Consider the following 27,351-nt stretch of genomic DNA (forward strand, 5'->3'; position numbering starts at 1 on the left):
AATCTGTATGACACAAGCAAAAAAAAAAAAAATTAAGTTTATTAAGTTTATTCACAATCATTATGCACATTAGGTCCCAACCCAAAAAATACTTCTGCATTACTTAGGTAATTAGTGCTTAAGTTTAGTAATTTCACTAAGCATGGTTTCTCTCAACAAAATAGAAAACATTTAATTAAGTGTCATCAAAAGTGGGGAGAGATTTTGTATGGTGGAAATTATAGTTGTTTGTGCTGCTTTAGACTGATAGATATTTTTAAAAATTTGTCTGACATCTGTCTATGCATACACATCTCCATGTACACAATATCACCTGCACAAAGCCAACTATACTTCTGAAGTATAATGCAAAAAGTTTTAGCAATTTTTAATCAAAATATGTCCTTAGAATTATTTCACTGCAACTATATAATTTAATACTGTTGGAGCATTCCAGATAAAACTAAATATTCAAATCAGTCCAAGAATTTGAAAATTTTTGAAAAATAATGGTACTAAATGATTTATGATATACATAATGCTTTAGGCTGTGCAATGAAACAGTGGTGGAAACAGCTTAATGAAACTATTCACCACAAATGAGCTGATACCTGGGAAAGGGATGATTGTTTTAGAACTATTAAAGGCCTTGATCAACAAACATTTGCACATGTGATTTCAGTGGAACCATTCCTGACACTAAAGTTAAGTATCTGGATAAGCATTTGCAGAACTGAAGCCAAATTATACAACTGGACCCAAACTAAGAGCCCATTTGTTACAAATAAAATCCCAGTTTGGGAGTGGCTGATTATTATAATTATCATTGTTGGATAACACTAAACTTCAGATTAATTATTTTTTGCAGCAGTGACTAGACATGAAAATATAACTTGTCCTTTCAGGGAATGACCTCAGTGCTGTGGCCACAGCCCTTAAAACCCAAAGTTCATAGCTAAAAATTAGTAAATCACAGCAAAATAATAAAACTGGAAGGTGATCCAGAATGTACTGTCTGAGCAAAGCTGGATAAAACTGCACCAGTTCCTGGGAACTTGCATTGCAATCCTATTTCATTACTGCTTAGAGATCCAGGGATTGCCGGTGCTTAGTATAATACAAGCTGGCTGGGGGTATTTTTCATCTAAATGGCAAAGACATTCCAGGACAGTATTTCTACTTGGGTGCTGCGCTTCTTTAATACTCATTCAAAGGTCTCTAATTCAAAAATTACCAGATACTGACTGTAGACTTTCAGGAAAAAAAAAGCACTAGGACTAAGTCAGGGGTACCATCAGTTGCTGCCCTATAAGTTGAAACAGTTCACTATCTTTGTACATTTTTTATTTTAACCTCAATTCCAAGAGATAGAAGAAAGTAGCACTCCTTCAACAAGCGTCAGCAACATTATTTCAGGCCCTACCCCTCCCCAACCACATTTATTTCTTTTATGGTTCTCCGGGCAATAAATTTTTCACATTTGATCAGTAAAATTGTACAGGAGACTCTCAGGTTTTCTCAGCAAAGAGTACAGAGCATAAAGCATATGGATTTGCCACATTAATTGCTAAATCTCTGAGGAGTAAGCATGCTTTGATCACATCTCATTTTTTTTAAAAGATGTTAGGGTATTTTCTTCTAACCGAAGTCTAAAGCTGTTTTGGTATGTCAAAAACACCACATCATGTTCTGCCTTCAATCAGTTTACTTGGAGCCAAAGGAACCACGCCTTATTTACTATGATTTTTACTGGGAAAAGAATCAGATCTGCTGGACAGTTCAAGTATTGAAATCAAGGAAAACACCATAAATTGTATTAATCAAGACCATTTAAATAGCCAACAGAGAATTAAGAAAGCAGTACATGCAGATGAAATATCTTGGCCAACACACACAATAAAAGGACTACTGAAAGATTGGTAGCAATTTTAAGCATTTGAAAGACAAATGACATTGCAGAAAAGTCTGGGTTAACAAGGGAGCACTTGAAGGAAGTCTAATCTCTGCTGGCATGCTGACTGGGAAGGTCAGCCCAGTGCACGCGTTCTCAGCTGGAGTCAGGCTCCCTCTGCCCAGCCAATTGTCCGATGTGCTTCAGATACCAACCAAAGTGAAGGTGCCTTCACTCTGTCAGCGCCTTCTATTCTCCCAATTTAAAGACAGCTTCCTTTTCCCTGTCAATTTATGCAGTTTTTCCACAGAGCAAATGCTAAAGGAGAGAGGTAATGTGTGAGAGCCTCTTTTTCTTTCAGAACAGCAAAAGGCTCTTTAGGAAGAAGTGTAAAGAGTTATTTTTAACACTGTACTCTCAAGTGAGAAGAATGATATTTCAAAATACATTTTCAATCCAAATTTTTCTCAAAGAAACTGATTTTGACTTGTTACACTATGTTTTGAAATTTAAAGCAAATCTCTTGAAAACTGGCAAACATGATACTTACATAGTTTGTTATTCTTCAGTTTTTGTTTACCTCTAATTTATTGACAGGTATATTTCATCTTTGCATATGTGCTATTGCCATAAGTAGAGAGGGAATGTTATGTGTCCTTTTCAAAAAGGAGACTTAGCACTAAATTCTAAATCCAGAACCTGGATTCATCTTCATCCTCAATCAGGACAAGATTCAGATTACTAACTGCAACCACATGACAATTAATTAATTTGAGGTCTATAAAGTTTGTAGCTAGGTAAAGAAGTACCTCCTAGAAAAGACAGACATTTTATGAAATACCTAACTCCTAAATCTTGTCAAGGGATCTGGAAGGTGTGAGAGACTTTATAACTCACTTCTTCATAAGAAGATATGCTGCTGTTTGATATCTTTGAAAAGCTGTGGTCATTCCTAAAATACCTCTGATGAAGACACACACAAGACCTGAATTTGCACTGTGAGATCAGAATGACTAAAAGGATGCAAATTTACCCTAAAGGATTGTTCTCAATGATTTTGGATATTCCTGACACAGAAATGACTGTATTTCTTATTTCAGAAGCATTGTTAATTTCTGGGAACATACTTCTTTACCTTCAAAATAGTAAGTAATCTTTTCATTCAGGTTCATTGCATTTTTTTTTCTTTTCATTTTTTATTCTTATTAGTCTTAAACACTTTCAGAGTCTTTTTTGACTGTGCTCTACAGGAATAGTTATCATCAAATACAATAGTATAGCAATGAATGAAGTGGAAGGACAAAATTTACTTGAAGATTTGAAACCTTATAATATACACTGATTTCTTCTTCATAGGTTCTACTGTAATAATATCAATGTTATCAAACTTTTGAGAAATAATTTTTCTTAATAAATTATTTATATGAAAATTTAAAAATTATATTAATCACAACACACCAAGTGTTAGCACACATATTTGTAATGTACCTAAATTTAAACTTTTTAAGTAAACTATAATGTAAAAGACAACATGGTGCAATATTTATATTTATATTCATGCATGTCTCTGTCAATCTATGATGTTAACATTTTGCAAACATTCTGCTTATCATTGACAGGTTTTGATCACAAACACAGTATATAAATTGTTAGACAGCCCTCATAGTTATAAGAAATTTACTTTTTTGTATTGTCCAGGCCCAAAACAAAGAACCTAAAAATCTATAAGTGCTGTCTTCTATATTGTCATCACATGAGATTGAAAAGAAAATCTGTTTTCATTACTTGTCATACTAAATATTCTTGAACAGGAGTTTCCAGATTTCACACAATTTTTAAGGACTATTTATTTAAGTAAAGTAGGACAAGTGGTTAAACAATGGAGTTAGATTTAATGGCTGGCTTTGCCATAAACTTTGCCTCTAACTTTGAGCAAGCCCTTCTCCACTACAATTTTCCACATCACAGCAAATGGTAACAGTATTTCACTAACTCAGTGGTTTAGTTTGAGAATTAATGAGGGTCCCATGTGCAAAAGACGTGTAGATTCTGTCTTCTTCTTTCCACTGTGAACTGATAGGAAAGTGACCTGTTCTTAATTTGAAACAGAGACTCAGTCCTGCCCTTCATCAGCACATGGAATTCTCATTTACGTCAACAGGAGTTGCATTGAATACACCAAATACATTACTTAGCCTAGAAGTAAATGAAGAAAAAGGAATGGAAAGAAACTCATGGATTCTCCTTGCCTGCTCGTAAAAAGTCTAACAGTTCATGGCTGCAGACACATAATCATAAATAACAATATTTTTGATGGGAGGAAAGAATTGCTGCCTGGGATTATAAATGAGAATGGAGAAAATTGTAGCAGGTCCATCTGTAGAGTACATTTAGCTCTGCTGCAAGAGCACCATCATAAAAAAAATGATGGTACATGCAAAATTCAGTCACCATAATATATCATGCTCTATAGACATTTGTCTCAAAATAAAACAAACCTTCATAGCCTCAGCATTTCAGCTTTTCCCACCATCTCCAATGCACACCAAGAAAACAGTTACCTTTTTCTCCTATGTGAGTGTTAAACTAAGATAAAAAGTTCAGAAATTAAAAAAAAAAAAACCAAAACCAAACCAAAAACCTAAAGCTTTAAAAGCTCAAACTTAATCCAAGGTATTACTAAGCACTGGTTTTGGTTGGATATATCTATGGTGCAAGAACAGAATTGACTGAAGAAGATTATTTTTTTCTTGGAAGAGATTAACTGTGAGTACACAATTTTAATATCTTGCTTTGATCTGAGGTAAAAAATCAGCATTAAAAAAAAATGGGGATTTTTTGGGGAAAAAAAAAAAAAAAACAACAAACCAGAAAGGAGAAAAATCAAGGAGCAGCTGAATGGTCATTACCAAGCTCAGGGAGGCAAACATGCCTATAACAAGCAGGCATGTTTTAAAATTTGACATTGCTTAGCCATCGACAGACAATGAGACTTGACAGTTCTTTATGGAAGGCAGGCAGGAGCTACAATTCTGCATAATTAGGCAATAATTAATCAATCCAAGGATAACAGCCTTGTAAATTTGGAAAACGGTAAGTGTAGCTGCCTATGTGTATGAACTAGTCTTTTATACTTTATACTGCCTGCATGCAGTCTTGCTCATTTAAAAGTCTGCCTGTCCAAATAACATTTTTTCACTTCAGGGTGTATGCTACTGAACAACAGAGGATTTTTGACTGGAGAAAGACATTCTGAAGGACAGAAGGATTTAAAAACAAAAGGGCAGACTAGATCACAACCCTCCCACAAAGCAGGTTACCAGAGGCAGAAGAATCCCAGCAATGGTACTTTGACATCGCCACACATATGGTCTCTTTTTCTTCATAAAACAGTCAAACAGTAGATTGTCTCAGGTTTTTCTGGTTTTAGCATTCCTCCAAGCAGGGAGGAATTTAGGGTGTCTTAACACAGGATGTGTACAGCTTAAGTATGCCTTTATTACATCACTATCTACCTTTCTGCTAATGGCTTTCCAAAGCACCAGAAAACATTGTATCTTATGTACCCAAAATCCTGACCTGCTACTTTTGGAACTAGTGGCAGACCTTGTATGTGCCTTAAGGACTGTATCTTTATCACACATAGCCAAAGTTTTGCTCTACTGTAAGTGGTCGTTCAGTAATGCTGACTGCTGACTCCTGCCTCCTAACATTATCGATAGCTTTGATTTTGAAATGTTTCTGATAAAATAAGCTAAAACTGATCTTAAGAAAAAATTCAGAATAGTATTTACATGCATAATATATATATAAAAGGTCTTTCAGATGCTCACCCTCTTTATAAATGTATGTTATTTTCTTTAAATTAGGCTTTCCCCTAATATATACTTAGATTTGGTTGGTTGCACTTAATTTCCACCTTATCTATTTTGTCATGTTTATACTTCTCATAGAAATAAATTTCTAGCATACTTTGTTCTATTTTTCAGATGTAAGATATGTTTTATGTCCTTTGAAGCATGGTATTAACAGAGAAATGTGCTCAGAATGATTCCTTTAGTACCTCAGACACAACGCTGTGAAAGCATCTTCACAGTAACTATTGTAGCAAGCATGTTAACAGCATGTCAAAATACGGAGACTGGACAAACACGTTCAAAACCAGACATACTTTATGCTGGGTACGAAGAATAAGCTTTAAATTAACAACCTTCTGGTCATGCAACCACAAAAAACTATGGAATCAGTAAGGAGAACACCAAAGGAACAAGTAGAGCACCAGTACTTTCAACACATGATACCACAAGAGGCTAAACGACGGACACTGAGCCAAAAAATAAGGAAACAAAGAAAGCTTCACCACAGTTTTGGGTGGCTTTTTTGCTAACACAAAGTTTCTCCGTTCTCGCTGGCTCTGTCCCTACACGCTGTAACTCAGCGCGCCCGAGATGCAGCGTAGTCCGCAAGCACCGCAGCCTGTGCCGGCGGGGGTGCCCTGTCAGGCGGGCACTGCGAGGCCCGGGGGAGCCTCCTGAGGGGCGAGGTGTGCCGGCCGGAGCCCGGATCTGGACACAGGCACCTGTGTCTGGACACAGGCACTCCGGTCCTCGAGCGCTGCCCGCCTCCCGGAGCGCGCTTTATTCACTGCCTTTGCTCCACCCGAGGGGAGATCTGTTAACGATTAAATCAGCAGCGGCCGCAGTTCAAAGCCCTGTCCCGGGAAGCAAAGGTGAAGATAACGTCCCGGAGGATCGCATCGAGTTTCTGCTGTTGCAATCGCTTTTAATTACCCTCCAAAGGGCACATCACACAGCGATCCTCCGGGCGCCGGACCGGGCACCGCGATAGCCAGACAACTATAAACACTTTACAAGGCGGCCGCTGATTAAAAAGCGATTAGAAACTTATTTGAAGTCGGGTGTTCTCTCCGGGCACGGAGCGCCTCCTGTCAGCGCCGGAGGCTGGCCCGAGCCCTCCCGCCGCCGCCGGTGCGCCCTGGCCGGCCCGCCCTCACTTACAGGTAGGAGGTGAAGACGCTGAGGTTGGCGGGCACGGCGGTGAGCCCGCGGTCGGAGCAGTCGGCGCGGAGCAGCACTCCGTCCAGCTCGCAGCGGCACGGCGCCGGACAGCCCCGCGGGCGCTGCCCGCCGCCCCGCGCCCCCCGCCGCAGCCCCGGCGGGCACAGCAGCAGCAGCAGCAGGAGGGCGCGGGCAGCGCGGGTCGTCGCCATGGGGCCCGGGGGGTACCTAGAGCCGCGGGGTGGTCGCTCTCATGCCCCGGGGCGCAGCGGGGACGAAAGGCGGGCGCCCGTCTGGGCTCGAGGAGCTCCTGCGGCCGCCGCCGCCGCGCCGCTGTCTGTGGTAGCATCTCAGCTTACACGCTGCTTTAAAGCCCTGGAGCCGGCACCGCGCGCCCGCTGACGCCGCCCCAGCCTTGCCCGCCGTAGCGCAGCGGGCCCTGCCCGCGCCGCCGTGCGAGCGAGCGGGCGGGCGGGGGCGGCCGCGGGCCCGGCGGGCGGGAGGGAGGGAGGAGGGAGCGGGGGAACGCCGCCCTCCGCCTGCCCTCCATCCGGGCCGCGCCTCGGCGCTCCCCTCGGGCCGTCGTCTCACATTCGCAGAGCGGGTCGGGCTGCAGGACACCGCAGTGGGTCACCCTGCCCAAGCAGTCATCCCAGAGCGCACGACACAGGATTGCATCCAGGCAGTTCCTGAGTACCTCCAGTGATGGAGACTGCACAACCTGCTCCAATGAGTGATCTGCTCAGTAAAGAAGTTCTTCCTCATAATCAGATGGAACTTCCTGTGCATCATATAATCATAGAACTATAGAATTACTGAGTTAGAAGGGACCCACCGGGATCATCGAGGCCAAATTCTGGCCTTGCACAAGACACCCCAAGAATCACACATTGTCCAATTTCTGACCATCGCCTTGTGTCCTAGTGGTTGGCACCAGTTAGAAAAGCCTGTCTTCACTTTCTTGGCACTCCCTCCTGCCCATTGGGTATTTATACACATTTATGAGATGCCCTCTCAGTCCTTTTTTCTTGAGGGGGAATCCTCCCTCAGGGTAGGGATGCACGTGGTGGGCATTTCTAGAAGGTGGGAGAACAGGCAGTTGTGGAAGTGGGGGTATGGTCCTGAGGCCATGGGGTGAGGGGTGGGTCTCTGGGGTGATGGGGCAAAGGATTGGGTGCTCCAGTGGGCTAGATCTAGTAGGGAGATCTAACCTCTAAGACCTTGTTTAGTTGGTTGGCGGTCCCAGCTGCAGACCATGGTCCTGGTCAATGATGGGGATCCACTCTCTTTCCTTACCACATGGTTAAATCACAGGCTTGCCAACAGGCAACAATTTTCTAAAGGAGACTGGCTGCTGAGGGAAACTGAGTTCACAGTGAGGCTGCCATTGAAAGCTCTTGAGGAGTCCCTCACCCAGCTTCTTGCCAGAGGTTCTCCTCAGGTAGTGCACAAACTTGCCTTTGTGCTATGTGTCTGTGACTGAGTGAGGAAAAGGTGAGGATAGCAAGGTTTTTAAAACCTTTTCCTCCAAATCACTTTTCAATGTGGACAATGTTGGCCACAAACTCTAGATCTGAGACTATCTGTGAGTGCTAGAACCCAGTCCCTGCCCAATTCCTGTTTAGACTGGTAACTAAATTTTTGGTCAGGCTACTCAAAATATGCTTTGGAGAACATTAGTTAAAGGTTTTCTGCTACACTCTCTTGGAATCTACAATTAAGTCTGAAATTAGAGCCTAATGAAAAGGTCAGCAAAATACATGCTTTTATATTTTACCCAGTTATAACACCTGTTTTTACCTCTGGACCATAATCTGGTATAATCTGAGTGAAGAGTGATCTTGTACTGGGACTCAAGTGTTTTAAATGAAATAATAAAAAAGGAATCTGCTGTCTGGTTAGTTAGACAGACCAGAATGTTTTGGCCTATGGGGCTGCTGTGAAACTTTTCCCCAAGCATCACCTTATCCTAAGATCATAAAAACAGTGGTTGAAAGCATAAAGTGCTTGTGAGAAGTGCCCAAAGAGAAAAATTCTGCAGGAAGAGGATTTTTCATTCTGTGTTACGATATGTGTCCAGGAAACCTCTTTCCCCAAAAGTTCTGGCTGTCTTTTGTCCACGCCTATAAGCTTATATTTTTCATAAGTGTAGTTCACTTATGTAACCTGAAGTTAGACAGACATACATTAATTAGTAGTGAGGGTTCAACTGCAAAAGTCTTCCTCTGTATGTTATTTTGCATAAATACATTTGTTGAGCTAGTAGCTCTCTTTAAAATACTTACTGTACTTCTGTACAGTTTTACTTACAAATTTTTTGAATGTAAAGCAGCTTGAAGATTAAAAGAAGGATTTTTTCAAGAATGGACGTGGATAATTCCTACCTTGGTACATATAAACTAGGCTGTACAGTTTTTTCCTTTTCATGTTTCTCATACGTCTCTGGTTCTCCATGAAGGGAAAAAGAAAAACAAGGGTCTGTTTGGTGACGTCTCTGGGAAGTGCTGTTACTGTTCCAAAAGTCCGTTGGAACTGTAAGGTTTCCTGCAGGTTCTAACATCTCACCATAATGTCCTGGTCAGTTGAAGTGACATCCATGGTACAGCCATCAATGGTCTTCAGCTTTCATTAAGGCAATAAGCAAAATCCCTCAGGGATCTCAGCAGAATGTTCTCTTGAACCTGTCTTCCTGATACTCAGGCAAAACCTCCGATCTTTTTAATATGATGTAAGATGTGATGATGCTCTACCCTGAAGTTTACCACTATAAAAGGTATCTTTATGAAATATTACCTACAAGTAAACAAAATTATATGTTGTGTTATATATTCTTAGCACACAAAAAATGTAACAATTCATATGTTAAGAATGCACAGCAGATATATATATTTATATATTTTTATTTGTATATGTATATTTAATATCATTACTTACAGCATGACAGATTTTAGACTTTATGTGACATTTGGGTCTAAAATATAGGATTGTAAAAAGAAAACTGCCAAACTACTCCCTGCTACTTCCATATTGTAAAATTAATAAAATTATTTTTAAAAAATATGACTAAAACATTTGACAATGGAAAATTATGCTTAATCCTGAAATGATCAGTTGTCCCAGCCAAAATGGAGTTTAAATCAGAAGTGTTAACAGATCTTGCATCAGCAAAGGTAGCAGCTAGTTTAAATATTAAGGCAAGTCCAATACAGAGCCAAAGTAAAAAGCACAACAGCAGAGAAAACAATAGTTTATAGCTGACTGTAGCGTGTTTTTTCCTTTCCTGCTTATGGATGAAGGGTAGGTTCCTAGAAGGCAGTAAGTAGAACTGTGTATTTAGACTGTGGAGAAAGCAAAGATCCTGTGCAGGGTGGGAATTCTTTTACTGCCTATTGGGATAAGAAATTCTTCATTGAATGTATTGAGATCCTTACATTAAAAGGGTTCAGTGGGCAAATGTGCAGCTCCACAGCCCTGAGGCTTTTCTGCCGGAGAACAGTATAGCAACTGCTCAGTGATCTGAGCAGAAGGATCCTTTCCTCCTTGCAGAACACCTCCATTGTCCTTTTATCCCAGCTAGCCTTGGAGAATGGTGCATGCCTTAAGTTTTATTGCTATAGAGGCTTTTTATACATACAGCAGAAGGCTTTTTATGTGCTGTGTTCACTTGGTCCCATATTTACCTATTGGTGTATGTTCCTGTTCATTTGCATCACATTATCTGTCCCGTTCCATGGAGGACCTTGAACTAACACAGTATTTACATCCCTTTATTAAGCCATACAATGCTCTTCAAACCAAGGCAGATGGCACTGTTTCTGTTTTACATAGTGATAAGAGCTGGTACCTGAAATGTAGGGTGGTTAGGGTAGAGTCACTCTTTGAACCAGAACAAAATACAGGATTTTTAATTGCCCTGGCTCAATATACCACATGGCTATAGCTTTTCAGTCACAATAATGTTATGGACAGTTTTATTTTGCCATTATGGATTTGATTTTTTAGGTTTTCATGCTATTTAAAACATGCTATGTCATGCCTTATTAGAAATAGTCAATTTCATATTGATTGTTTAATTTGGCACACTGCCATCTAGCTGCACACTTCCCTCAGCAGTTCTGTATTCAGTGTGGTAGAACAACTGAGGTGAAACATCTGACAGCAAAGATTTACTTGGATTCATCTGAAATATGCTTCAATAGTCAAGTTTCTAATGGGAAGAAGGGACAAAACTAGAAAAAAGGGTTTTTTTTACTGTTGCAATTCATATGGTGACAGCTATCTTACATGTATAATTTTGAAGCAAATGCTGGCAGGAACATTATTTTTAGTCTGAAAATATCTGATAGTAAATTTAGCAATGTTAGTGCAAAAGTCAGGATTACCCAGGCACATTTTAATAGAAATTTGGGAAAGGCACAAGGGGAAAATGTAAATATGAAGGCTGCAGGTTTACTGAATGCTTTTTGGAGGAAATGAAAGCTGATTGTTACAGTAATTCTCTGTTTAGCAAATAAAATCTGTGTGTTAAGGTGAAAATGTGAAAATAAGGTATATGAAAAGTACCTCCTATTATTTGGAGTTGGGTGGATGTGACATCATTCAGAGAATCACAGCCAGTCTGCAAAAGTATTAAGTGAGTATTTCACAAACACAGAAACTATGTGCTTTAAACTTTACTTTAAATGAAGCTTTTAAACTCTAGCACTTACTGGTCTGTTACCTTATCCTTGTATGTCTCAGGTAAAGGCAGAAGAAGAAGGAGGACAACATGTAAGTTATGTCTAAAGATGCATGAAGAATGGTAGGCATTTAGTAAGACTTTTACCAGAACAACTAATATTTCAAAACAAACAAGAGCTCTCTTTTTGGCTCACTAAATCTTATTTTCTCAAAATATATCTAACTGTCCATTCAAAGTTTGTCTCACTTGTAGCCCCAGACAATCACTGTTTTCTGAATTGCATAGTCTTGGGCATAGTCTTGGGTCTCTACTTTCTCACCCTACAAAAGTAATCAACAACTACCTGTTCCTTAGAATAGCAGATGTCAGAACCAAAGATTTAGAAATGCACTACTGTGCATGTTAGCACTGTAGTTAAGTTCAGAAAGCTCTGCATTCTGTGGTATTAGTCAGCAGGACTTTGAGGGAGGTCTTCAAAGTATTGCTCACTTAATGCAGCAAAAGTTCATCACTCCCATGGAAAGTCAATACCTCCACTTCTGTGAGGAAGCTAACTCCAGTTCACAGAGGGTTGCAGGATTGTTTTTGTTTTCCTTAAACACTTGTAAAACGTCAAACCTTTGAATATGCGTGCGTGTGGAGAGGCATGATGTATTTCTGTGTCCTGTATGTGCTTTTTTAATCTGCACTCTGGGTAAAAGACAAGAGTACATGTGCATGAATAGAGTAATTTTTTAATTTAGCAGCACCTATAGAAATTCTGTCCACTTCTTTCCTCCTTCTCCCTCTGTGTCTCTGTGAAAAACACCCTGGGGTTCCTGCGGTTTTGAAGTGTATTTGCATGATACTGTATAATGAGTGATTACATTGTTTTGTAGTTGTTTGAAGGAGGTCACAATAATATTTTTGTACTTCTTTTTCTTTTTTTGTGGTGGTTGTAATAGCTTTAGTCATTCTGGGATCAGCTGCCATGCAAAAGGAAGAAATGTATGTAGGAAAGAATCACCTAATTGTGACAAATTGTCAGAAGGCTTTAGATGTGGTGTAATACTGTGTTTTCCTGTAAATTCCCCTCCAGAAGGAGGGAGAGGCCTGTATTTTTATTTCTTTCTCTGTGTGTTTTTCATCTGAGGTATAAGCACAGAATAGGCAAGTTTCTTTGCAGAGAGGGAAGTCAAGATTTTTTTTTACGAGTAAGACCAAAACATTTCAAACATCTCTGTCCTCTTGACAGCAGAGCTTTTTCTATCATTGACTGGAACTTTAATAAATCAGATGGGAAATGCCTTATAGGACTCAATTTTTCAAGGAGTTTTTGAAAACTATTTGCATACTGCCCAGTGCAAAATTAATTCCCAAACCTTTATAGTTAATCAGAACAGTTGTTGAAGTGTCCTTGTTTCTGTGGCTCATGTACTTCATCCACACTTTGTACCATGGTGATGAACTGTCAGGATACCTTATCCACCTCTTGAGTCTCTGAAGTTGATCCAGTCCCATCTGCAGTCATGAAAAATGACACAAAGGGAGGGAAGGAGTAAAATACAGATCTGTGACCTTCAACACATCCACAAAGCCTCCACCAGAATCTGCCAGAGTTACATGGATGTACAAGAAATGCTATTTCTTTTGCATGGCTGGCAATCATGCAAAATATGCCTTTACTGTAAGTGGAGGAAGGGAATTGGTCAAGAATTTGAATAGACCAACCATCAGAAAGGAAAAGTAGGATTTCTACAGCTGCCAAGGAGCTGAAGAGAGAAAGAGCCTTATGAAGGGGGACACAAAGCAAAGGGAGGAAGAATGATTGCAGCACAGATGTTTATAGGAAGATGAGAGTGAGTTGGATGAACACTTGTATTTGGAAAAAAGAGAAGGGAGACACTCAGAGCAAACAGGAGTTTTAGAGCAGGGGAATGACAGGGATGTCTTTACAGAGAAGAGGAGGGAAGGTAGCTGACCTTGAAAAAACTTGCAAGAGAAAGAGGCAAGAGGCCTCCTTATCTGCAACAAATTCAGCTGGCTGAAATACACAACTCTCAAGTTTCTATGCTCTTTGCTCTACAAACACTACCCCAATAGCGTTACTACTCTGTGAATTGCTATGTATTTGGGCTAAACTTTCTTGAAAGATGTAGAGATATATTTCTGGACTGAATGTCAGAATCAGGGCCTTACATAACATCAACATGTTTATAACATGCTTTGCATTGCATCGCTCTTCTGTTCCTTGGCAAGGTTGGTTAGCTGACTTCAGGGCAGGCACATTTGTTTTGGGATGCGTTTGTCTTTGAAGCAAGCTACTTAATTGAAAGAGTTTTATATTTATAAATCCCATCTCAACAGAGAGCCAGCCCAGACCCATGACACTGACATCTCCACAAAACAGAGAGCAGGATGTGGCTTCATTTATCTTCATCTGTCATCACTGGAGACAAAGAGGTACCTGCTCAAGGCAGTTTCTGGCTTCTGGCTTCAAGCTGGGAGAACCCTTTTCTCTGTCCATTGAGATCTCCCAGGGAATCTTAGATCCTCTTCAAGGCTATTACAGTGTCCCATGCTGGATGGTTTGGATATCCCTCCAATTGCTGTCATGAGAACTGAAATTTCCTAATGCCTAGTTGCTGCAGGAGTTTTGTTTTAAAAGACTGCCTGGAAGAAATCCAAATTTATATGGACCTGGACCATGGAAGCCAGTGCATTTATTTCTGTTAACAACTTGGGCCTCTGAGGGTTTGGCTACATTTCTTTAGCAATTAATGGAGACAGTAGGATATGAGGAGAAAATGTTTGTACCACCCAAGTTTAATCTCCCAGGCATCTTTCTGAAGTTGATTAAGCGCAATAGACTCCTCCAGAAAGTGGTTCAAAGCACCTACATTAATGATTTAATGATTTGTGGATAGTTAAATCACCATGCAAAAGTATCCTGGCATTGATTACAATTAGTGTTACCGCTGCAATAGATCAGAACTCTGAGAAGTTAGATACAGGAAACACTGACAAACAAGGACTAATATGAAAAGCTCAGGTTTAGCATGTTCTGTTTATGCATATTTTTCGATCTGCATTTGGCTCAATGTATAAGCCCCTGAGACTGGTGAAACAGAAGATTGAAAATAAATCAGTACTTATCATTTTGGTCTAATGCCACTTGGAATCTGGCAGGAGCAGCAGTGGTATAGAAAGGAGCAGTTGGTCAAGTTTAATTTTTCTCTGAAATATTTCTTTGAACTATGGTAAAAACAGATGGAATTGAAAATTGAAAAAGAGAAGGAAAATGACAAAAGAAGAGAGCAATGCATGGTATTGAAAAATAATTGCTTTGGCCCCTTGGAATGGATTTTGAATGCAATAAATCAAAAGCAATGCATTTGTATATTTTCCACTTTCATTTCCATTCTAAGTTTTCCTTTTCAAGAAACACGTCTTTATGTGTAAATGCACACACTCAATGCACTTAATGATAATAATAATAATAATGATAACAACAACAACAGCAGCAACAACAACTACCACTACTACTACTAGTACTCCTCATCCAGAATTTTAGTAAATCTTATTACAGAAAAAGAAAGAAATGTCAGGTCTGTTGGCTTATGATCTTCGAGATTATTTCTTTAGACATGGGCATTTATTACAATTGAAATTATTTGGAAGGAGAGGAAGACTGCAGAAGAGATGTTGTGCTGCTTGTGGCCATGCAACAGAATTAAACTGTCCTATTATTTTGCTTCAGACTTCTATTCCCTCAACAGCTTACAGCTTGACCTGTTTGTTACAGAGAGAAAAATGAGCCCCTTCTGTATAGTGTCAGAAGTCAAGGATAAATTGTCTGATTATGCATTATAATATGTGTATATATATTAACATTGCATTAAACTTTATTTAGGGCTGAAGCATATTATTTACAGGTGAATTAACAGGTGAATACAGGTGTCAAATCAGACACCACTCTTTAGTAATGCTCATTTGTGCTTAGAAATCTTCAGAGTGTGGTAATTCTATTTATTTGCACTTTTAAAATCTAACTGCTAATTTTGACACAAGCAGTTTTTGCTTTCTAACTCTGAACAACTTAATTAAAAATTGAGAACAACTTAAAAAGAGTTTCAAAAGTTAGACTAAGTAAAGGTATTTTTAAATCCTAAATTCAGATTTACTGCACTGATTGAATTAGATTATTTAAGATATATTTTATTTTGGAGCATTAATGTTTAGAATTTCCTCCTGTTTTACAGTTGTCCAGCAGTATATCAGCAAAGTTTTTCCAACAGGATTTTTAAAGAGAAGCTTCTTCTATGCAGTAAGAACTCTTAATCTATATTTTTTGAGAATATGTATCTAAGGGACTGCATTAAATTTTAACACTAAGTTAATTTTATCATAAAATTATTTGGATGTGTAGGAGTTTGGAGTAATGTGAGTTATTTCATCTCTTACAGCTGCTTTGAGCTGACAGATACAAAGAAAATGTTATAACAGGTGCATGGATGTTTCTCAAATATAACTTACTATTTACTGCAGTCTGTCTAAATTAAAGAGGCTTTTGTGGTACTGCCATAACATTTGGTGTACAAAGCTATTCTTTCTATCTCAGTACCTTGCCAGAGTAAAACCTTGCACATTTAGAATTGTGTTTAAGTGAATTGAAACTGTTCAGAGAAATCTCTGCAAAAGCATACCCATAGTACATGAGAAGTATGTTTATTGTTGCTTTCACACAGATTGTGTTGCAAAAAAGCCAACTTAAAACCAAACAGCACAAGCAATTGAATTTCAATAACACATTAAAGGATGAACTAGTTTTTGGGAAAGTCACAGGTATATATTATAAATCTGTTTCTTGTACATTGTATGACTTTGGGAATCTTCATATAGACAAAATAAGTGCACAGATTTGCTTGCAGCACTGGGTCTAAAGCTGTGGTTGAACCGAGGAAGATGAAGCAGTAGATGAAGTCATTAGTTTGACTTTTGAAAAAGAAGTGACAGATGAAAAGGCATATGTGGCCAAGGGCTAATTAATAGATTCCAACCATATCCCCGAGCTTATCTGTGAAGCTGAATGATTTCCCATATGCTTGTGTATTCATACCAATTAATTTTTTAATGGCTTATTACTGGAAGCTGTGGATTTTATTTATTGTTTTGCCAAAAGCACACACACCCAAGAGACAGATACTTCTGCTGGAATTAAAAAGTAATTTGGCTACCATGTCTTATCAAAACTTGAGTTTATCTGTACCGAATCTGTACGCTTGATGTTACCTTTTCACGCTGCTCCCTCCGTCAGTGAGACAAGACCAAGCCAAAAGCATGAGCTCCCTCTCCTGGTTGCTGCTGGAGCTCTGAGCCCCTTGCCTCCAGTCGTTCCAGGCACTAGAATTGAGAAGACACGAGTTGCAGCTTATTTCAACCAATTACACTTTGAGGCAAAAATATAATCAAGTATCTATTAAAATAGATTAGATATAATCTTCAAAATGCATCAGAAGTATAAAAATTGCATTTGAAATGCTCAGGCGCTCTGAAGTAACAGTAGTTTTATGGTGAAAGAGCATCAGATAGACCAGAAAAGAAAATACTAGATGGAAACAAGTTTTTACTTTCTGTGATTTCAGGTACTGAAAGAGAGGATCAAGAAGTGGAGAAGTAAGGATGCAGATTAACTAATCCTAGTTCTTTTGAAAAACTCAGCAGTAAACTAATATTCCCTCTCTCACTTCTTTTTAGCCACCCCAAATTGTGGGCATAATTTATCTCAAGATTAATTTTTTTTTTTTTTTTTTGTGTTTTTTTTTTTTTAATCTCAACAGAATAAGCCATGAGACACCTTGAGCTGGAGATCAAACAAGGCAAAGTCTTTAAGTCCTTCCAGTATATACTGCTCTGTATTTCTGTCCAATATGTGAGAGAAATATTAAACTTTTGAAAAAGATTTTATATAACATAGCCTTTAACCCCATGTTCATCTTGAAAGGCCTTTCAGATTCCAAGGTAGAAAATGGTATTCTGCTTGTGTAAAGAGAGAAGCTTGGGTCCCCTTTCTGCACTTTGACCCTTTACATACCAGCAGGCCTTTATGAGAGGAGAGATGTGATAGAGGTGCAGAGGACAAGGCTGCAAATTGGGCACCTCCCTGGGCATTAAGGACAATGGCTGCATGTCCCCTGTACTAACTACCATCTTTTAATAAAGCTGTGGAAAACCACATACAGCTCATTTCAAAAGCAATCTTGCATATCATCTCTTAGACAGAGTGGTGTGGTCTCTGACATGCCTCTACACCGAGTAAAGGCATCACAGTCTAGATGACAGGGAATGATTTTAACCCCCTTCATTGTGACCAAAAGTTATCGCAGACCTGCTTGACACAACTGTTCACTGCATGGGAAGAGAGCAGATGAATGTGAACTGTCCTTACTCCCCCAAAATAGCGAACAGAAGTACATAACTTGTTTGAAAGAGAAGTTTCCGGTTTCAGAGGAAAGCAGGGCAATGTAGAATACATCAAGAGTAAGATGATGATACAGAGTAGAAGCTGTCATCTAGGCATTCTTGATATTTCCCTCTAGTACAGCTCACCTCCTTCTGTTAACAATGGAATTAGTTTGAAAGTCTGGTCTTTGAAGGCTAAACTAACCTTTTTGAATGTTTCCTTCCCTTCTCTCACTCCAGTGGCCAGCGTGATTTTCTCATTTCTTTAGGCCATGGGTGGAGATGGAGTTCATTTTTCACTTGATGAGTTTGAATTATATGTAAAAAAGCAGTGAGATCATCTTGACACAACAGATTCCCTTCATTCTGGCATGGACATGTCAGGTTACAGGTGTGTTTGGGCCTGTGCTGTGATTTAGGGTAACTGACAAAGAAAGGACATGCTTTTTAAATGAATCTTCTGGAAAACTTCCTTTACATACATGATGCCAGAGTTATTATGAGATATATTTCAAGATGGGTTTTTTGGGAGTTACTAAAGCCCAGTCTACAAGGGGCAATTCTGAAGGAACCCTCTGAACTTTTTAAGAAACTGGGTGATTAAATCTGTCACATATTAGCAATGATGAGCCCAGCTACAAGGTAAGCACATAGGTTAGAAAAGGAAGGTTAAAAAACACCCGCATAATTCTGTGATGATAATCCTGATTAGAACACTGTATCCTCAGACAGCCTGGTCACAATTCCTTTGATTTATTAGACAGCTTTTCAGAAAATAGAAAAAAATCACAATCAGAAGTTACAGAGGTAACTTGGAGAAACCTCATGAAATTATTTTTGCAAGTTACCCCTCTATTTACCTGGAGGAGCTGGCATTGCAGATATCATTTGTAAAACTGACTTTGAAGTCAGTGTATGTTTACAGGTTGCTTTGTTCAGAGATACTTGCTGAAAATGCTGAACCTACAATGTAGTCCATGGGATTTATGGTAGTTCTGGCCCCAAATGGAGCCTATCAGAAGAGTGAAGAAAGGTGTGCAGCTGATATTACCATTTCCAGATGCAAATGTAACACCTGCCATAACAGTTCTTAGACTGACTTTGTAGTACAATGTAAATGCACTAAAAATCATTTTAGTTATAATAGCACATCTGTAAATTTTTTATCCTTTTGATACTTAAATTGGCATGATAGCAGTTGATAGTACACAGAAACCAGAGAATGCTCCTTCAGGTTTACAAACCACCTGCATCTTCAGTATCTCAGCAGGCACCCAGATGTTGCCAGGACAACAGAATATAGATATAGTTAGTCTGCATATTTCTTATATGTATATATGGATTTAATAAACTGAAGATTTTTAGAACTCACTGCTGTTATGTGATTACCTTAGAAGGTTCCCATATAAACAGCATTTATTAGATAGCTGTGCATGATTCACTTACATTCAAACCCTTAAGGCACCATTTACCACTCTAAGCTCTATGCAGGCAATGAATGGAGAAAAAAAAAAACTGCTTTGAAAGCACACTCACCTTAGGTACTTCTCTGCCATTATACCTGGCTTTGAAACACGATGGAAAATACTGGAATTTGAAGGGTGAGGGTTCAAGGTTTTATTTTTCTGTCACCAAAGGAAAAAAAATCTAATAATTGAGATGGGATATAGTTATGAATGGTAGAGCTCACATTGAGAAAAATATAATTTCAGGGAATAGTTTCCTTCAATAGTTTTCTATAAGTCTATAACTGTAAGTGTTAATCTTTCAGGCCATACTCTATTATGCTAATTTTAAGTTACGTCTGTGGAAATTTTAGCTCACAAGGGCTGTATTATGACACAGAATAAGGGTGTTTACATGCCTCTGTATTTCTGTATTGAAATACCTGAGCTGGCTTTGAGCAGATAAATCTTTCAGGACAAATGCAAAACTGAGCTAGCTCATGCCATAGAATTGTAGAATCATTTAGATTGCAAAACACTCTTAAAATCATTGAGTCTAACCATTAACCTAACACTACCAAGTCCCACTAAATGATGTCCCTAGGCACCACATCCACAAGTTGTACAAATTGCCAAGTGGCTGCATCAAATAGTCTGCAGAGTAGAGATGCACTTGAAGAATCAAAGACATTTCTTTCTGAAACAAGAAAAGGACCACAGCTTTAGCCAGTAGATTTATTTGGCTTTTATTTTCTGGCACGTTTTTGATGTACCGGAGAACACCATACTCTGTTGACACGAATCCTGGGTTTTCAAGATGTTTTGTAAAAATATGAATATGATTACCCTACTCTCAGTTCTATCTGTGTTTTAGCGTATTTGATCCTATTACAAAATGCAAAAGAAAATAGTATTCCATATGCTGCCTGAAAAAAAATCCTGTAAGAAGCATGTTCATTAAAATACAGTATACATTCTATGAAATCTAGGTTTTTTTCTAGCTTCATTTTATATTAGGTGTATCTGCTTTGCAATTGTAAGTTCTTTTTAAATCATTTCTTTTGCACATTGTCTTTGTCGGCTGTAATAATAACATGGGGTAATGTTTGCTGAAATGTACTGAATCCGAGCCAGTAGCTTGTGCCTTTACAGTCATCACGTAGATGTTCCAAATTATGAATAATAGGTTTTAGGGAAGAAGGCAGGTGAACCAACACCACTGGCTTTCCTAAGTAACTTCTTTCAGAAAAGACAGAAAGACCACATTTGGAGGTTGAAAGTGTGCACTGCATCCTTCAGCCAAGACAAGGAGAACCAGCCAGCTTCTCAGAGATACCTTACTCAAATTATTTAAATAGAAATACAAATAAAATATTAAGTTGTAAGTAGCATGGATAGAGTTACTTACAAAGTTACTTTATTATTGTTTCCAGATGTAAATTTTTAAATTCAGAAAGGGCAATTAGCATTTGGGTTCATTAAATGTGATGTAGTTCAGGACTCATGCAGCATCACACTCTCTTTTGGATGAGAAAGGGAAGGCAGGAATGAGAATTTAGTGCAGTTGAAGGCTCTGGGCATGGATGGAGTCATAATGTGGAGCTTGGGTAGGATGTGTTACTTGAAAAGCAGCATCTGGACGCATACACACACAGCAAAAGTAATCGGCAGTAATCTACAGCCAAAAAGAAATTAGAAAAAAGTTCTTTCAAGCTGACTTTTTTTCTTGTTGCATCAAAACTAATGTACAGAGAGCCGTATTCAAAGGAGGCAAAGGGAGACACAGCTTACCATTTCCCACGGGAATTCAGAGCCTACTTCTCTCCATGTAAGCAATTCTTGAATAAACTCAAATTCACAGTAATTGTGCACAAAAAACGATTCATTTTTCCTCCAATTGTTTGCCTGTGTTATCTGCTGAGCTTTGCCAGCTTGCTGTGGTGACCTTGAGTGTGGTCGCTAGAGGGTCATTCTCATGTAAGCCAGAGGGCCACAACACTCATGCTCTATAGTTATGGGCTTCTTCGGGATTTGTGAAGGCATGGAAGCACCAATTAAGGAACCCTGCAGCCTAAAATGACACACAAAGCAAGGTAGAGCAGGGCAGAATACAAGCTGAGGCACCACAAGGCAGGCCCTAGTAAGCAGCCCGCAGCAGATCCTTCTACAGCCGTATGTGAGCTGGGTGCTTGCAGCTGTTCCAAAGGTAGCACAGCCCTTGCCAGTATCTTTAGCTGTTTTTTTTTGTTTTTTTTTTTTTTTTCTTCTTCTCTGGAGAGCCAACGAATTTAGTAAGAGGCATTTGATTTATTTTCAGTCTTGCACAATAGCATTTCTAATGGAACTTCAGCTGTGAAGCATCTTCTGCTGGTGATAATGATGAGTATAAACTTGAGAAAATCTATTTTGACTTTTACATTTCAGGCCTAGTTTTGAGGGGTGCTATTTACAAAAGGAAGCACAAACATATTTTAACTTGCAAACTGAATGAATTTGATACAAAATCTACTAGCTCTTTGTGAAATAAAAACACTCAAAGACCAGAGTTTTACAAGGAGTATTTTAGTCAAGGACTGCATAGTGAGATATGTTTTATCCTGTGAATTCCTTCAGGACACTGACTGTTTATATTTTTATCACTAAGGAATATATGCTATATTCCTAATTCTGTGACCATAGACTCACAATTGCTGTAGTTGTCAAGGGGGTGCCACATGTGGAACTGAGTAACTCAAATTATAGGATTGTTATAAAAAGATCTCTATTGAAGTGTTCCAGCTTTTAAAGCTTGTCCCTTGTTTCAGCACATAAATTTCTATGAAGGCAGATTTTGTCTGTAAATGGATGCAGCCAAATGTGTAGCATGTGTACATATATATATACATTACTTAACCAAAATAAAATTTTCATGAGTAGAATTTATTTTGGCTTTTCTTTATCCTTTATAGTGTTACTGGTTTAAAAATATTTAACCAAAATGCACAAACTGCACTTCACATGAAACCCTCAGAAAATACAATAATGCACCACAGGAAAAGAAAATGAAAATAATCAATTAATAATTCATAACATTGCAGTTGCTATAGCCATATCTGCTATGAAATTAATAGAACAACCAACTCTACAAAAAACATAACAAGAATGTTATGCCAGCACAGCCTCTCCTGAAATCATTCTTGGATGACCTTCAGTGTAGGATTTTCACAAACCAAGCCAGACATCATGACATATCTGGCTCCATCCTTTTGCTGTTTGTTTTGTGCAACTGTCTACAGAAATCTTTCATTTCTTAATAAAAATATGATTTTACTGTTGACATTAATCCTGCTGAAGTTGGTGGAAATGTTCATATTGAATTCAGTAAGACCTCACTGGTCCTTCAGTCACACAAATATCTGTGTGTTTTCTCTAAATAAAGCTGTGTTTAAGGATGCAATTGTGGCGTTTTCTGATGCAAAAGTTAGGCTCATAAAATATATGGCTATCAAGCTTCACCTTATGAAAATCTGGCCTGCAGTGCAAAGGAATAGGGAAACTTAAAGGCACTAAATACTTAAAGGCACTTCTGGTTTAAAGATGACCATGCATTACTCATTTGTGGCTTTACTTCATTCAACACCCTGCCCTTTTATGCATGAAGTTATCCAAGAGTCACAACTAAAAGGGACATATTCTAGGGGGCCACAATTCCTTTGATACATCTTTAAAATTATACTATAAATATAAATTGCAACTGAGAGGATCTGGTAAACATGATGCAAAAATATCTAGACTGCCACACTCTCCTAAGTACCTTCAGATGGCAATAGGCATTTCTGGAATTAAATCTTTCTAAGCTAAGCTATTTTACATTACCACCACTTAGCTGAAGATTGCTGAAACTGCATTAAATGATGTGTCTAGGTCCTGAAGAAGCAGACGAAAAAAGCTGTTTTCCACCATTATCACCATTGCATCTTGTGCTGCTTAATACTTCTTCAGTGTGAGCCTGATTGCCCTTGAAGTTGCCACCAGGCCCATGCAGAAATGCCCCCCAGGGTGGGTAGGAGTTTGCCCCATCTGAGTCCTGCTGGCTTGCAGGACTTTGGAATTCCTGCCTCATACAAAGCCACCCTTCCATTTACACTCAGTGGTCACACCCTGACCTCTTGCCCTCTAGAGCAACACCAGTGCTACTGTCCTGTTTGCTCACAGTATTCTGCCAGGAGGTGAGAAATAGGAGCTCCAGCCTCTCTGGACTCACTGGCTGTCACTTCCCCTGGGAGTGCAGCAGCTCCATCTTCATCTTCAGTGCAGGACAAAAGGAGAGCCCTTTGGTTAAACTCAGATTGCTGTGCTCCTGGGGATGCAAGAGATTGCATCCAAGGGGAATCATAAAGCATGACTTTGCAGCTTGCCAAGCTGGGGAGACCAGGTCTCCTTGATCAGGAGAGCACACACAGACTGAGGCTAGCAACAGATCTAGGCGTGGAAAAACTGCTTTGTCTGATGGAGGCAGCAAATTGTCAGATTATACAAGAGTTGCATGTCCTTTGTTTGGCAAAGACATGTTTAGCAAGAGAAATAAGAATACTTCTGTACAGTATGCTTTCAACTATTCCATTAATTTAGATTATGTTCTGATTTAAGAGAACAAGTAGTCTCTCCTTTTAGAGAATGATATGATATGATATTACACAAAAATTAATTGTTTCATATAGCTTAAAATTATTTGCCATCCTGGGAAAACTTTCAAGATTGTAATGGTTCTGTTCATCCATTATTAGGGCACTATGTTGAAATTTCAGAATGGTTGTGAACTTAACTATTACTTTGACATGAGTTGTTATTTTTGATTGTTTCTAAATATATAATTCCATTTTAAAGGATAGTATTTCAGCTATTGCTGCCATACATTTTAAGATGATAGCTTTGAAAGGAAGACTGAACTAGCAGAAAATTAGTTAGAAAGTTGTCTAAATAACTATTCTCAATACTTTTGAAATGTTTTCCTTTTTTAATAGGAAATTCAGTGCCTTTGGCTCATCTCCCCCAGACAATTTCAGTTTAAACCATTTTGTATCTTGTGGTAAAAGCAGCTATCTTAAATTTTCCATTCAGCAGCATTCCTAGTCCTGGAGGAGTAGGAGCTCATTATTATTTCTTCCGATGTGATGATGGATAGGCAGTCTACTTTTGTGCTTTTAAAATGTTATCTGATGGTTAGAAACATAAACATAATACAGCATCTTGAAACCCACAAATGCCTTTGTTATTTAATAGAAGAAAGAAACAAAAATACAGTTTTTTTTCTTTTTCCAGCATTGAGACCATGCATGTCACATTATAAAGATTACATAGTATTTACACTGGTGACATCACGTAAGTATCTGTATCAATATTAGTTTCCAAAGTAATTGGTTTTTAGGTCTCTTCTAAGCATCAGAGATTTGTTAATGTCAGTCTTACAAAAAAAAAAAAATGTTAAAAAATCCACTAGGTGAAAAAAAATACTTATAATGAGATGAAACATGCTCAGGTTTTCGGTTTGTAGAGAATGCTTCAAGCGTTTTATGTTTTACAAACATTGTTAAAATCCCATCTGGTGTTTGTGAAGCATTTTACTATCTCCTGCTGGGCCAGGCAGACATTGGTTTTCATGTCTGTATGTTTCCAAAACATGAGGAAAAAAATTGAATGGACCTGGACCAAGCACAGCATAATGATAGAATACTATATTTCCATTCTTCTGCATTTGGGAACAGAGACAAATGTCCTTGATTCCAGAAAAGATCCATCAGTTGCCATAATGCAACTTCATGTGAAAAATGCAAAGGAGTAAATTTCTCTAGGTAGTTCAACATTCACCATCTTGCACATGATATATTTTTGTGAGCAATAAATATATGATTTTTGTTTCAATTATGTATTTCATTTTCAAGGGAATCAATTTAGAAAACATAAAGCCCAGATGAAAATGTGTTCCATTTTTATTAATGCATTTTTTCTTTATGCAGTTGATTTTACTAATGAATTTAGTGTGAAAAATAAATAAATATGAAAGCAGAAATGCAAAGTCCTTCTAATTTTGTATTCCTGGAGCCAGCATCATGCATACTGATGTCCCATTTTCTCTAAAGTCAGTGGGAATAGATCCATTTCTTGTCTTACACTGCCTCTAAAACTGGTATAGCTTTTAATTATCTCAATTTGGTTACTGAAGCAGTAAGAGAGGAGAAGAGAGAATTAGTTCAGAAGGGAGAAGGGTCAGTGGGTCTGCACTAGCTGTTATTTGTAGAAAGGAGATAATTATCTAAAATTACATGGCAGTGATAGCATAGCTATTGCTTACAACTGCATTTTAATGGCTTAAGAAATAGAAGTATTTCCAAACACATTTGTTGCACTGAAGGTCCTAGAAAACCTTTCCCACAGTCACTGATAATTCATAGAAAATGTAGATACATTGCCAAAACAAATAAAAAAATCTTAGACGAACAGAAGTACAAAAATAGACTGATTGCTTTTTAAGATGCAGCAGTCATAACATTGGAATACCAGATGGCATTTTCCATAGACACTTTTGTGGTTTTTACCTGATAAATGGCTGGCATTGTATCAGAAAACCTCTTCTGTGTGTGCTTTTGATTGTATATTTGCTATTTTCTTAAAAGACAGATTTCTGGTAGGAGTGTAATTCTTGCTGCATTTGTTCATCCTTCATTTTTCCACACAGAATTTGCACACACTGGCCTCATCTTCCTGCCAGGAAATGTGGGGAGCAGGTTTACATGCAGACACACATTTCATATAAACATGATATGTGAACAGCCCAAGGGATGGATTGTGTGTGCAGATAGTCAGTAGGAACACCCCCCCTTAGATGCAGTCTTGACACTTGTGAAGCACATTGTCCCTCTCATTCCAAGCCCTGTGGTCTCTATTCTTACAGCCAAAGACTATGAGCAAGTGAAAGAGATCTGATGTGTATATAGAAGTCATGGAAATTAGAGTATTCTCTGCTTCTCACTTTTGCTGACCAGTGTAAAAAGCCACTTCCATTGCTATTTAAAATGGTATTTTAAAATTGTTACAGCAATTGTAAATGTCATGATAATCAGAATTCTGGATAAAAGGCATTTATTCCTATTTGAGGCCATTTGCTGTGTCTGTATACACAGAGTGTGATAGCAGCTTTATACTTAGCCACAAATCTGCACTTTTAACTCTCTGGGAAACAGGATGGAGGGGTGGACAAGCTCAGCCAAGCTAGTTGCTGTCTCCTCCATAAGGCAGATGTGCAATATAAGCATTTGTTCCATGAAGATCTGAATCATTGATAAAATAGAAGGAAGAAAGAAGGAGAAAGGTAAAAAGTTGAGAGTAAGAATTGCTTAAGTCTGTAACAGCAAGGAATCAGTTGTCTCTTCCAGACACTTTACTCTCTTTTGGGGGGATTTGGTGGTCAGTGGCGAGCTGGTGACCAGCTGTGGAGGTGGGGGTGGGAGGAGTGAGGGGAGGAGTGATGGTAGAAACGAGGCCAACTGCAGCTCCCCAGCAGGTGGGAATGATTACGGAAAGAATGACGACCTGTACTGTACAAGTTATTGATGGTACTTCCCAGAGGAGCTGAGTTAATAAAGCTGCAGCCAAAATAAACCACATGCCTTGCATCTTGTCTTTCTTCCTGCATGTCCGGAACAAAGCAACGAAAGACTATTGCCTCCTTTTCTCCCCATGCCTTCCCCAACATGATCAAGTTTTCTTCTACTCTGTTCTACACAGCTGTATTATGAAAGGATTTAACTCTTGTTTTCTTTGAAAAGTACAGAAAGATGAGGACCAAGTAGATTCGAATTCTACTTTTTTAAAAGGCAGTATGTGCTCAAAGTGAGAAAAGGAGTAGAAAGCAAACAA

The 27,351-nt window shown here is 38.7% G+C and overlaps 1 protein-coding gene across 1 annotated transcript in view; it reads right to left on the minus strand.

Annotated features, from left to right (window-relative positions):
* LGR5 (leucine rich repeat containing G protein-coupled receptor 5) overlaps positions 1-7,100 on the minus strand; it is a 92,666-nt gene extending 85,566 nt beyond the window's left edge. Inside the window, exon 1 of the mRNA XM_053978563.1 lies at positions 6,889-7,100. Within this exon, the coding sequence (XP_053834538.1) occupies positions 6,889-7,100 (212 nt within the window). The remainder of the gene's footprint in view (positions 1-6,888) is intronic.
* Between the last annotated feature and the right edge of the window lie 20,251 nt (positions 7,101-27,351).

This window comes from Vidua macroura, chromosome 5 (assembly GCF_024509145.1).
Source record: "Vidua macroura isolate BioBank_ID:100142 chromosome 5, ASM2450914v1, whole genome shotgun sequence".
Lineage (NCBI taxonomy): Eukaryota > Metazoa > Chordata > Aves > Passeriformes > Viduidae > Vidua > Vidua macroura.